At 38.4% G+C, this 14453-nt stretch overlaps 1 protein-coding gene and 1 non-coding gene across 9 annotated transcripts in view; both read right to left on the bottom strand.

The window, feature by feature from the left end:
- Positions 1–644: 644 nt before the first annotated feature.
- The window catches only part of dazap1 (DAZ associated protein 1), a 32766-nt gene continuing 18957 nt past the window's right edge, over positions 645–14453 (bottom strand). For 2 of the 8 annotated variants that reach the window (XM_038778192.1, XM_038778194.1), the window contains exons 7-13: positions 10166–10248; positions 6542–6698; positions 4615–4644; positions 4378–4527; positions 2958–3131; positions 1604–1696; positions 645–1341 (exon numbers count right to left, since the gene is read on the bottom strand). In XM_038778192.1, the coding sequence (XP_038634120.1) occupies positions 1160–1341; positions 1604–1696; positions 2958–3131; positions 4378–4527; positions 4615–4644; positions 6542–6698; positions 10166–10248 (869 nt within the window). In that variant the 3' untranslated portion in view covers positions 645–1159. The remainder of the gene's footprint in view (positions 1342–1603; positions 1697–2957; positions 3132–4377; positions 4528–4614; positions 4645–6541; positions 6699–10165; positions 10249–14453) is intronic. The other 6 variants (XM_038778196.1, XM_038778197.1, XM_038778195.1 and 3 more) reach the window with 5 other exon arrangements.
- LOC119953804 lies at positions 4822–4957 on the bottom strand. Its single transcript, XR_005458116.1, has one exon. It is a non-coding gene; the product is annotated as a small nucleolar RNA SNORA13 (small nucleolar RNA).

Genomic DNA, 14453 nt, shown 5'->3' with positions numbered 1-14453 from the left:
AGTCAGTGGAGTTTGCACATTCTCCCCTTGTCTGCGTGGGTCTCACCCCCACAAACCAAAGATGTGCAGGATACGTGAATTGGCCACGCTAAATTGCTCCTTAATAGGAAAGGAAAAGAAAAATAGAGTAGTCTATACATTTTTTTTTTGGGTATGACACTTTCCCCCCCCCCCCCCCCCCAGAGGATGCTGTGCATGTCAGAATGTCTAGGGATACTACAATTGCCAGAATTTGGATCATACAGCAACTTCAGGTGGAGTACCACACCCAAGGATAGAATGAGACCATACTCACTGCCAACACCCCAAGTCAAGGCCAACACAGTAATAGCTACTTCATGAAAGAAGCAACATCCATAAACCTATTCCCATCCTGGAGTTAATGCATTTGCTGGACAAAGCCACTGGTTTACAACAACTTAAGTAAAAGCTTCAGAAGAAAACCAAAAACTGTTTCCAAAAGTTGACTGAATGAGCTGTGAACAGATACAGGGTCAGGTGGGCTCCGTTGACAAGCCATGTCCTTATTTCTATTGAGCTCAGATGCAGTAATTTAAATATCATAAAATCAAGCGTTTGCAACTACATGTCACACATAGGATCCTTATTGAAACACGCATACGAATCAGTCAGAGACGAGATCATTTAAACGAAATGTGCTCTCTTTATTTAAACCAGGGGTCATCTGTCTTTATTTTGCAGTTTATTCTACAGCCATTCTCAAGGGAAATCTACATCTTAAATTAAAAAATAAGTCAGATGTAAATAGTACAAAATTTCTCCTAAAAATTGCAACGTCTGTGTTCAAATGTTTCAATTTTAAACATAAAAGTATACTAGGGTAAAACAAAGGCTCAGAGTAAGGAACAAATAAAAAAAACGAAATCAAGAGTTATATGGTACAGCAGAGTATTTCTCCTAAACCTTGCAACACTCGGAGCACAAAGAGGTAATTTGTGCTGTTGGGAAGAAAGGAGAATAAATTCCAAAAAAATGCAGTCCAAAGCCCACAGCGTATCCTTCAAACTCCTTTTAAATTTTTTTTTGTTGTTTTTGTTATTTAATCAAGTGATTGTCACAAAAGAGTCACAAAATTAAGGAATTTCTGGCCATGTTTACACCAGAATGTACTCCTTTATTTTTTTCCCCTGCCATGGTTTTAACGCCTGTAAGGGTGGAACCCCTGAGCATTGTGGTTCTGACCGCGGGCAAATCCACCCGGTGCAGATGGCGGAGCCCCTGGAGGTGCTGGTGCTGAGGGTCCTCCATATGAGGGAGCTGGCTGATTTGGATCCGAGAAACTTGGGGCTTGGCCAAAACCACTCATATCTTGCCCATAACCTATTAAACAAATAGAACAGAAAAGTTACGACTGTTCAAGGCAAAAATGCAAAAGTCACCATTAACTTTACAGAAAGCAACTTGTGAAAAATCAAATTTAGTTTTGCAAAATTAGATCATCCTTGAACCAGCACAACAAATGCTCAACTGATTTAGCACTATTCTCCCATTTTAAAAAAAACTAAGTGAGCAAGGACTACATCCTATTTAAGCTACTCATCTTTGTTGAAGCAAGGCAGTTCAAAGTCTATGCAACACCTACCTGCTGCACTATATCCCTGCTCAGCCTGACCGTAAGTCTGAGAAGGACGCGTGGGTCCGTAGCCTGAAGGATCCTGTGGATAGTTACCCATGCCTATTAGGGAGATGAGGAAACCAGGATGACTACCCCAGTAAGCCTGAGCCTGCTTCAATCCACGGCATAGATGCATCAGGTCACCAGTGGTATATGGATGCACAGAAATGCCAGTGAAATAGAAATACATTTAAGCAGATTTTTGGTCAATTTGTTATTCTATATCTGTAAATTGTGGCAACAAACTATCAATATATAAAATTAAAACAAACTGTGTCTACGTTAGCAATAGGGATTGTGCCCATAGACAAGTATCGTGAATATAGTACAGCCTGTAGAAAAAGGTACTGAGCTGCACAGTGTATTTGGGTTTCGGGAGATACACATGCACCCTATAACACTGATTAAATGAGCAGAGATCATTTTAGTGAATTACATGCTACTTCCAAAGGAGTAAAAAAATAAAATCTGAATGCATCACCAGATAAAGCAAATACGACAGCATCTTTTTCCAAGGACTCAAGTTATATAAATTTTTTAAATTCATGCTTTTAAAACTCAACATTACTACCAGATATAACCAAAGTTGACAATTGAATATTGTCATTTGTAATTGCCAATTTAACATGGGAGTCTTTTCCATAAGGTTGTAACCATTTTGTTTTTTTAAATGGCCCAAGTTTCAATTCATCCAGATCCTGGAAATCTTACAGCAATTTTCCACCTCAAAAATGAAATCTGGCTGAAGCAGTCACTCTGCTTACTCGGAGACTAGAGGTCAGATTTTACATCTGGAACAAAAAGCATAGAGCTGCATTTAGGCAGGCATGAGAGGAAGCAGAGGGACCCAGGGTAAGATTTAGATCAAGGATAGTAGAGAACAACAGCTAGGTTAGAAACTCTGACGTTCAAAGTCACAGCTTTTAAGAGGGTGTCAAAGGGAAGAAGATGAAAGTAGAAACCAGGAGACATGGCATTGAAAACTACAACACTGCCCTGATGCTTTAAAAAAAAAGTGAATGACATACTTGATGCAAGGTTGTGCTTTTTGCTAGTAATCTGCACTTTGCATGCGATGTCTCCTGCTCTGTCCCTAATAGTAGACTTTACATCCATGAACAGTTATAAAATGCTAGAGAAGGATGATCTAATTCAACCCACCATTCTTTACCTCCTTGTCTTCTGGTATTCACGTACACCTGCTGGAAATACACGCAGGTTGAGGGGCCTCTGACTTCAAGAAGTCATATGCACCGAAAGGGGGGTTTGTCTTCTTTTCTAATCCTACAGCACCTCAAATCCTACACTACCTGTTACCTACCATACTGGTTGTACCCAGGGAATTCGGGCTGTCCAGCAGGTGGCTTGCTCATATCCTGAGGTGTCTGTGTTGTTGGTGGGTAGCCCATCTGTCCTGCTCCTGGTGTGGCAGGGGGTGCTGGTATTCCAGGTGGGCCAAACTGGTCAGCTGGAGGTGCGCCAAATCCTCCATAGCCTGAATAGCAACAAGAATTAGCTCAGGTCAGACAGGTGATAGATGGCTTAATTTTTTTTGAAATATAGGGGTGGGTGGGGTATCATCGTTTAAATATTCGTCACAATGGGACAATAACATTAACGATTATGAAAACTAAAAACACCACTAAAAATGGCCAGGAACAAAAACTTTTTGGGCACCTGCCATACTGAGGTGTACAAAAATGGGTGTGTATAATGAATGCATGGATTCCACTGTGCTACACTGGACCCAGCTGTTTTACTCTTGACTTAGACTTCAGCCACAAACAAATTCAGCAGCGCGCTGTTCATTCTGTTCTCTCTGCTTTAAAATAAAAAGGCACGTTTAGGACCATTTGAGGTCAGGATTGAGGTTACTGACTGATTAACAAAACAGACTGCAACATTCACATGGTCAAATAAAATAGGCCATCAGTTAAAAGCAAACCAAAGACAACGATAGGTTCAAAGAACAGCTCAGCTGGTATACTGTAAAAACGAAGAGCAACCAAGCTTGGCGCTCGACAGACCTGCTAAAAGTCAGCAAGAGCAGCAATGCAGAAACCACGCAAGACATTTTGACAGAGGTGCTTAATTTTGGGGGTAATGTACATTTTGAAGACATGAAAGCAAGGCTTCTACAGGCTGCACTGTTAGGGCACAAAATGCCTGACTAAAAAGCAATGAAGTAACAAATTCAGAACTGTCAAAAATTTCAGATTTCAAGGTATGTTGAATAAAAATGTCATACTACCTACCTGAACATCTCTTAATAGCTTACACCGCAGTTGAAAAGTAAGTTGGTCGATATGGGCATCATATTCTAATCAGTTATTTTGTACATGGTGTCACTTATTACAATATAATTTCCCTCTTCGCACTATCATAAAACAGTTCTCGGTCTCGATGTCAGATTGCTTTATCAAGGTTAAAAACCGATGGCTTCATTGCTGCGACAACACTATCTTTCATGCTAAAAACATCTGAGCAGATACTGCACACCTATTACCTTAAAGCTACAATTCTGCTGAAAAATTAAACATATATAGATACATGAATTTCTTTACAACACAGTTTAATGTATTATCTAAATGTAATCAAAAACACAGCTTTGATCAGACACCCCAAAATTTGTCGTGTTTGCAATGGCACTGGCAAATTTTTCCCTCCATAGTTCTAACTCAAAATCTGACAACACATTAGTCGAAGACGTGCTTATTTTTCCTTGTTCTGTGGAAACATACCATATTGTGGAGGTGCACCAAAACTCTGTCCAAATCCCTGAGGTGGTGCAAATCCTCCTGGAGGCGGCTGTGGAACTACATAGGGATTAAAGTGGGGAGGCTGCGGAGGGGCACCCCTCCCTCCTGGAGGAGGAGGTGGCCCATACCCACCTGAAAAACAAAAATGTAAACAGTTTGTTTTCCCCTTGTGTGATACCAAGCATTATTCACATTGGCTTTAAAAAAATAAAAACTTACCCATTGGTTGACCAGGTGTCATCCACATACCTGAAAAACATACAACAGTTAAACTAAGCTTGCCTTCATTTACTATAGTTAATCCTCAATTGCGAAGGAACATAGTTATAATGCACTGAACATAAAATAATCTACATTTAAACTAGTTTAATTAGTTTGTGCGAATTTATAAACACCCCTTTAGACAATCCAATGATATTCTAAAGTTACTGTTTCAGCTGAATCGCAATATCCCGAAGTACGGCCACAACAACAGGATGCATGGAACAGCTCAAGTTATTTTATGCCTTTTTTGACACCTCACTCATCTATATAAAAAGAATTGTGGGCAACACAAAAGGCAACACTCTTCCTTTCTCATCTGCTACACAATGATAGCTTCGTGAAAATTGATGGTTAGCATCTAACATTGAAGCAGCAGCGGCAGCTAATTTCCACTGATTAAGTAAATGTAACATATTTTCCAGATTGGTTAACACCGAACACACAGACACTGAACATCTTGGATGACAGGAGACAAGAAGAAAAAGTAATAGAATAAATGGACCTGATGACTTTGCATTTCACACTTGCTAATCATTTAATTTGAGAGAGGAATTATCATGCAATTAAAAATAATTTTAACATCCCAACCCCTCCAATGCTGTTTACTTGGGCAATCAGCCTCTTTCAGTTAAAGTTCAACCTCCACATGCAAAAAGGTATTTCTTACATCCCATGGCAAACAGCATCCAGCTGTTCTCCAAGAATCCAAACATCATTCAACCTATCACTTTCTACCTTAAACATACTCATTGACTAAGCTTGCATGGACCTCTAGGGTAGGGAATTCCAAAGAGTGTCATTGCTTTGTGTAAAGAAATTTATCCGTACCTTGGTCTATAGTGGTTCCATCCTTATTTGGAAATGGCGCCACTGGTTCTAGACTCCCCAACTAAAGGAAACATCTTACCTGTAACTCTGTCTATTCCTTTAAGTATTCAAAGAGAAAGGCTTCAATGAGATTACCTCTCATTTTTCAAAACTCTAGAGAATACAAGCCCTTTGCCCAATCTCTATTCATAAGACAATTCCACCATCCCTGGAACAAGTCTGTTGAATCTTCATTGCACTCCCTCTATGACAATATCCTTTCTGGGTTCCAAGGATAGAGCATCTGAGTCAAAGGGGGTCTTCAGCAACATAATAGATTATGCAGAGGTGCATTTTTCAACAGGATGTCTATATAAAAGAATCCCCACTGGTGAGCTAGAGGTCAGTTTACAAATAGCATCTGAAGCATCGAGGTATAAACTGCAATTAGTACAGACCTATGAGCCCAAGTCAAATTCAACAAAGACAATCATATTCCATTAAAAATTATGCGCTAGTGTACATACAAGCTTTTTAAGCCAGCAAACCAGGGTTCGATCCCAGCCCTGGGTCACTGTCCGTGTGGAGTTTGCACATTCTCCCCACGTCTGCGTGGGTCTCACCCCCACAACCCAAAGATGTGCAGGCTAGGTGAATTGGCCACGTTAAATTGCCCCTTAATTGGGAAAAAACGAATTGGGTACACTAATTTTTTTAAATCACAGGTGCGTGCTCCAGAATGTAAGGTGTATACATGTGGGTGCCTGTTGCATGGCACTGGGCTCAAGTGAACAATTTTTGTATGTGGAGGTTACATCAAATGAAAATCTAATGTTGCTAAAATCAATATTATCGTTGAAAAATCCTAATGGAAAACAATTCAGCAATGTTTTTGTTTAAAAGTTTTCCAATGTTTAAATCAGCTGTTTTTTTAATTACCCATTCTAAATTGATCAAGAACAATTATAGATCTCTCCCCATTTGGGAAAGGCTTACATGGCACATTAAATACAAATCCACCAGATTCACTGTAATCACATTCTTGGTTATTTCTGTGAATTATTAACCCATTTACCTTGTGGACTACCATAACTCTGTTGCTGCCAGCCTTGTGAGGGCTGACCTCCCCATCCATTAGCTGCATTTGGCAAGCTTCTGCCCCACTGTGGTGCTCCTGGCTGGCCAGGCCCTGGGCCTTTACTGTCACGAGGCTCTGCACGTTTCACTTCAACCTAATTAGGATAACAGAGGGAAAGATAAAAACGCCACTCTACCTTCCTTCCATACCCCTCTCCCCCAACACACCCATATCTATTAAAACTTAACATTACCACTTACATCTTATAACTTATGACTACATTAAATAGCTTAAATAGGCCAATATATATAAATATATGTAAATATAAATACATATATGTTTCTCAAGTACAAATTAACTGCTTTACACTACTGTTCATTATATGACAGATAGGTGTATTTCAAATTTAAACTATTTAAATTTTGTAATCAATTCATTTGGAATTAACAAGATCAAAGTTTAGTTTAACTGAAATCAGTCTAACCATCACTATTTTTACAGATCTACATTACCTGAGAAACATAGTCTTTAGATTGCTGTGGCCTTACTTAAAAATGTTATTTAAACATCTAATGGAAGATAATGACTTACCTTCCCCAGGCTATGCATAAAGAATCTCAATTAATTACTTGAAACAAAATGTCAGAAGGGAATGGATGAGCTAATCGAGTCTTAAATTACATCTTTAACAGAAAAAGGAAATACATGCAGATAAAAATGGACAATTGAGTAAATTAGAAGCAAATCTTCATACTGTGTTTGAATAAATTACACATCCCCACCATCACTTAGCTAACAGCACTTGAAGTTAGTCAAAAGTAGTGTCATTTTTAGGGAATATACAAGCTAACTTCATATGGAAGTGTCAAAAACAACACAATTAACCTTTGAGACAGATGATGAAATAATAAGTCTAATAATTCCCACTGCTTAGTACAGTGCTATACTCATACATGACCATATTTTTGGCTACTAAGATTGACTGGAAAAGGAACAAAAGTATTTTGATATTACTTCAAAACCTACAAAGTCATTACATTGAAAAGGCTTTGCATAGGCAGGAAGAACCAGGATGTCATTTGGACAAAACATGATGTCATTAAAAACTGAAGACTTCCATTTGGAACAGTTTGATAAAAATAGATTAATAGTCTAAATTTCACAGTGATACAAAAGATGCTGCTGAATTGAATGATTTGATTTTTCATCTAGCAAGCCAAAATGTTAATACTGGCCTTCACGGAATGGGAATTGTAGTTAATGCAACGAGTTCTGTTTGAAGAATTAGTTCAGAATCCTCATTTCGTTTTTCTTCAAAAATGCAATTATACTTTTATTATGTCAAAACTTAACCCATCTGAGATTTATCTGACTGTGAAAGACAGTATAAATGTTACTCATTTTCAGGCTTTGACCTCATTTTAAGCAAGGGTTAAAATACTGTTTGTCACAATATTCCTGCACTTAATATTTTCAATGCTCATTATTATGCAAACAAGCTGTGTGCTAGTCAGATCTTGCACTGTTAAGTACGTGCATACAAAGCTTAGTTTTATCACTAATCCAAAAATAACCAACTTCCCGTCAGTTTTAAAATCTACTATTCTCTTTATAACACTGCTAATTGCACTGTAACCAAAAGGTATAAAATTGGACGGTTCTATGAGTGCGTTGGTGGAAAGAAGTAGGGAGGAGCACTCAAGAATACCTTAAAAATTATAGCATCTTGGCCTTGGAACAGCACAGATGTACTCAAATTTTGATACAGCACTCTGGGCAAAAGTTGAAACTACAAAATGATATCTTGATAAAGCATCATAAAAATCAACCCCCAGTTATCATTCCAAGGCATAACCTACGGCAAATTCAACCTCCATCTTTTCACTGCCCCATGTAGAACCAAAAAGGAATACACTTGTATTAACAAGGCAAATCAATGCCAAGTGTTAGGGCACGAATTAAAATATAGTAATAACTTCCTTCACATCAAAGTGACAAAAGGTCAAAAGAACATGAATTATTTATTGGGGAATAAACCAGAAATTAAGGTGAACAGATTTGAAAAATGCATTGTGCTCAGATGGTACCCTACCCATTTTAGTCAATAAGTATCCCCAGTCAGATATAGAACAGGCAGGTACAAAGTAAAGCTCCCTCCACAGTGCACCAAATGTGTTTAGCTCAACATTGAGTAACCCCTTCTGCATCAATGCAGCATTTCCTATTTCCAAAAATCTCCCTTCAGGCTCTGTTGTATATTAGTACATTAGGAACACTTCTGTGCCCACTGGGAACTAGTTTCAGAATGCCCAAGCTCCGAGCGAAGGACTCTGACAGACAGTAGATTTTCATCCTGTGGTCTGCATTCAAACCCGTAGCAAAGGTAGCAAAAGGCTGTCCAAGCCACTACATCGGTTATTTATCAAAATCTGCTTTCAACACTGGATGGTTATACTTAAGTTACAAAATAAACGGATCTCTTACAAAAATCTAGAAATGCACTCTTCAATAAATCTTGCAGCGTGATTTATCAAGTTTGGATTTTGGGACTGGCAGGCTAATTTTAAACATGCCTGGAAATGCCTCTCAGGAATACAACAGCGATGAACAATCAGCAACTGGGTCACTGCAGTGCTGTTATATGGCACAAGTAGACTGAATACTATGGCAGTTTGAAACTCCGACAAATGGTCAATAGAATCTTTAGAAGTTTTCAACGCTCTCATTAATAACTGCCAAGTTGATACAATGGCATTTTTAAAACCCTCTTTTGCCCAAAGTACTGAACGCATGCAAGGTTCAATCCCATTTGGAACTGATTTACAAAATACCCCACATTTTAAACTCAAATTGTTTTACATGACCTGTGCCACACAGCTCATGTAAAACAAAACTAACACCAAAACATATCACCCATTTCCAAGTTAAGCAACTTAATTTGCTGCTTTTCTATACATAAGAGTAAACACACATGTTGCGTTACAACACAGTATGAAGATCAAGCAAATGAGGCCACTTAACTGGGTTTTTACATTAAAGCAGGTTATTACTGACTAAAGTATACAGCAAGTGACCTCTGACAAAACAAAATAAAATTGACCACCAGTCCTTCAGCATGTCGACACAGATATGACTTAATATGAACACTACCAGTTTTCTCAACTCAAAAAAAACTTGGTCACAAATTCTGTCCTTAAAAACATATCTGAAGGAGTGGTTTCTTAAACGGAGACTTAAATGATTAATACAGATTTCACCGGTCTTCTGATGAAAGCTAAATAATACAGCTAATTAAAACTAACGTGCAAGTAGCTAATAAATTCTGCTTAAATGCATGCAGACTCATTTCTTATATATGGGCATAATTAATTTAACTAAGTTCCACTGTTTTTGAAAAGTGATTTTGTATATATAATTATCAAAATTGTATAAGCATGAAATACACCTGATTTATTGCTTCTTTCACAGTAAATAGGATTAAAATCTGGATCCTTCTAAGAGTTAAGTTACCTCTTAACAGGATTCACTTCAATGCAGAGACCACACACTAACCCCAGTGAAATCTCCAGTCACCTAAGCCTCGGTTCAGTCTAAGGGTAAAATAAAACTACAACTACACACTTTTTTGCCCATGATGTCGTGATAATGCATGTTGACAGCCTGGTCCACTGATTGCTCGTCCTCGAAAGTAATAAATCCAAAACCTATCCAACGACGAAGAGTGAATCAAGGTAGCAGGGTGTAGTGACACAAAACAGGATGATGCACAGTATTAGGGCGGGGTAATTTACAGGATACCCCAGGGTTTCAGATAATTGGAAGCCTCTTCTGTGTTCAATCACTAACAAGAGGACAAGTTTCAGCCAGTCAGGATTTCACCTACATTGAAGTACAGTAATTTACCAGTGGTAACTACTTATGGACCACAAAAATCCACAAATTACTTAGTGACCACATCGTTTCAAAGGAATTTCTGGGGTAGGGGAGGTTAACACCAAGTTGACCCCTGCTGTTCCATGAACTTACGAAAGACCATTTCAAGATGTTTTTTTAAAAAAAAACTGCAATAGACTTGACCAACAATTAGCGCCAAAGGAAACAGACAAGACAAGTGAACATATGTTCTTGCTTCTCATCTCATTGTGCATAATTTAAATGCAAATCGATTTGCAATAGTGTGGCATCAGGTAAAAGTGATTTGTAAATACTGGAAGTGCTTAAATTAATATTGAACCTGATTACCAGCCCTAGCAGCTGTGGGGTAGATTCTAAACAACGGGCCCATGTGTCTTCCAACAGAAAGTGGACATTTCCAAGGAAGAGCTCTCCATGGGCAGGGTCCCGTGTACCCCCAACCACCATATTGAGGATGTCAAGCCTGAACTTAAACTCAGCTTCAGGTTTTTAATGACTATTTTCAGAAAAATTAAACACACCCATTTTTGTTAGTAAACTGGATTCATGAAACTACTTTAGCTAGCTTCCCTAGGTATATTTGGCCATTAAATCTTAATGCAAGCTATTGGCTCTCTAACATAAAAAAGGGGATTCCTATGCCACAACAGGGTTAGTTACAGAATTTGATATTTTAGAACTATGTACGGGGATTCTAAATCAACACTGCAACGTAATAGGTCACCAACATATGCAGCTTGGAGCCTTTTAACATTAAATAATTGTCATACGTGAGGAGACTGGGACTACACTCATTGGAACTTAGAAGAATGAGGGAGGATCTTATAGAAACACAAGTGGCGCAGTGTTTAGCATTGGGACTGCAGTGCTGAGGACCCGGGTTTGAATCCCGGCCCTGGGTCACTGTCCGTGTGGAGTTTGCACATTCTCCCCATGTGGGGTTTCAGCCCCACAACCCAAAGATGTGTTGGTTAGGTGGATTGGCCACCTAAATTGCCCCTTAATTGGAAAAGAAAAATAATTCGCTACTCTAAAGTTATAAAAAAAAGAAACAAAAGTATGATGGGAATAGACAACATGGAGGTTGTTTCCAGTGGCGAGTGAAACTAGAACTAGGAGGCATAGCTTCAAAATAAGGGGAAGCAGACTTAGGACTGAGTTGAGGAAGAACGTGTTCACCCAAAGGGTTGTGAATCAGTGGAATTCCCTGCCCAGTGAAGCAATTGAGGCTACTTCGTTAAGGCAAAGATAATCTAAGGGTCTAAGGGTTACAATGAGCAGGCGGGTAAGTGGAGTTGAGTCCACAAAAAGATCAGCCATGGTTCTTATATCAAGCTACTTTGTAGTGGAACAAGACTAAAAATATGGACCTTGTTTGGCAGAAAAACATGCAGAACCTATGAAAAAATACTATACGATTAATCATACTAATGTTGATTAATCATCAACTTGTAATATTATTTGGCTTTCTTCAAAAAATGCGTAAACTAGGGATGCCCAGTCAGTACAAAATAAAAGGGGAATTGGTAGAAGCTCATGGCTTCAACAACATGGCTAAAATGTAGTGCAAGACTCATGGTCTGATACATTACCATTTTGTAATTGCCTGTGGTCCTCAACTATTTGACCATCTGGATACCAGTTTAGTTAAAAGCCAAAAGAAAATAAGGAGGCCAGGGATAACAATAATACAAGTTTTAACAAGATTTAAAATTTAAAAGAAACTTAGTGATGTTAAAATATTATTTTTTAATTATTTTGTTTTCAATTGACTTCTAGAAAATCACCGGTGAAACAACGATATAATTTTGGGGCCAACCAGTTTTATCTGAAACCCTGCGTTTTTCCTCTTGGTAGGCACATTGCTTTGCAGCTAGTGCTGACAGCAGCAACATAGTGCTATATAGCTTTATAAACCAAAACTAAAATATATACTACAGAAAGCACCCTCAAAGCTTATCCAACGGTGTTGGTCAGCCCAGAGAAGCTCTATTTAAAAACATTTGATACACAAAGATACAGGCCAAAATGGTTTGCAGCAGGAAATTCTGCTGTCAGCAACAAGAGCAAATGATCAAAGATTGCAGTTCCCAGACAGACATATCCCATCCCTCCTGTGTGTAGAACTGGCCTGTACCTGTGTGATACAACTTATCACAAACCTAGAGAAGAAAATCTAAAGAGATAAGTTAATTACATTGAACCAAGGCACATTTATGTTTCTTAACATTACTGTACTTAAATTTGGCTAAATACATATGTAAATTATGATACTTAAGTAACAAAGTAAAGAAACTAAGACTGAAGACTAATTAACTTACGTATATATTCGACATAAATATCTTGAAAATGAGTATCCAAAATAAATGAATGGATTCAGATGACAAACCAGTGACAGAGTTTACTAATCAGTGACAGAATTTACTACTGTGAAGACTACTGTATTGTCTTTCAATCAGATTTAAAAAGTGGTCAGCAAACAAAAATAATAGTTGACAGAACATATTTTAACCATTGATTGGTCAATTAACATATCCATCTTGGTCAAAAATGAAGTTGGAGAACATCATCCCCTTCAGTAAAATTTTAAAAGTACACCCAATTCATTAGAACATGTGAAAAATATGCTCACCAATGCATGGTGCTCAAAAACTTGGAACCTATCATTTTAGCAAGCGCATTTACTGATATGTTTTGCACATGCAGATTCTTCAAAAAAGGCTCTCAGAAATGTCAAATGGACTCTTAGCAATTTACAGTTCAATAGATAACTAAAAGCAAGTCACCCTACATAACATTTCAAAGAATTTACAGCTTAAAGGCTTTAAGCTGCTGCAATTTACCTGATTACACGCTGTCAGCTAATTTCTGAACCACACCAGCTTTGGGTGTTTCCACTCAACTTAATTTACCAATGTCTATTTCAGCCGAATATCAAACCATTGAAGTTTCACAGACGACACACTTACCACATGGCTGGATACTATTTCCTTCCAATGAGATAGCTTGGACTTAATTGTGGCATTGCATTGTAACATCCAAGAAAATTCAGCACAGGAATATACTAGGAGTGAGGGGGGGGGGGGGGGGGGGGGGGGCACACCATAGCAATCCATCTGACCATATAGAAAATATATTCCATGACTCAAATTATCCCTCCAACTACTTATCTAGCTCTTGAATTTACTCAATCAGTCCTCAATGCCTGTCTTGAAAGCTCAGTTTGTCCATTTACCGCCACCAGATAGTTACTAATATTGGTTTACTTTCTCCCCTTCAGGGTACTATTTCCCTTCAATGTACTAACGTTTGATATTGACAAGATGGCGCTGCCACCACTATGCTTTCATATTTAGCCACTTCAATTATACAATATTTGGTTAAAATGCCAGCTTGCCAAAAGTTAGTACTGTGTTCAGTCAAGTCACTGGCCACAACATGGAAATGGAGGGGTCGTGCCATGGTCAGAAGGGAAGGACAGACACAGTCATTGTGGCACCTCAAATGTTAAAACCGTAGAGATGACACAACATCCTGGTTACCAAGATCATACAAATGTGAAAAATTGACTTGCATATTCGGCCGAGACCTTTTGAACATGAGTATTTTCTTTAGCTGGAGCACACCACTTGCGCTGTAGACATGACAACAATCCCCATTATGGGCTTGCAGGTTAAGAGAACAGCACATAAATCCACTACAAAGTATTTCATCCAACAGCATGGCTAAGAACTTGCACATCAAACGGCGAGTCATACTGAATTAGGATTCAAGCTCAGGCATTCCAAAATAATAAATAGTCTGCAACCTAAACCACTCCCTGCCCGTTACATTATAATGAAATAGCTCTGAGCCAATCAAATAAAAAAAAGACCTCATAAAACCTCAAAGCAATGAAGTGCAACCGTATGAATGTAATGGGATTGAGCATGGAAAACAGTGGAAAAGTCCTGACTGCAAGAAACAAACTCAAAGGACAAAACGTTCCATATAC

Source organism: Scyliorhinus canicula, chromosome 18, assembly GCF_902713615.1.
Source record: "Scyliorhinus canicula chromosome 18, sScyCan1.1, whole genome shotgun sequence".
NCBI lineage: Eukaryota > Metazoa > Chordata > Chondrichthyes > Carcharhiniformes > Scyliorhinidae > Scyliorhinus > Scyliorhinus canicula.
The sequence above is the reverse complement of the archived record's forward strand: the minus strand, read 5'-3'. Positions and strand labels throughout refer to the sequence as shown.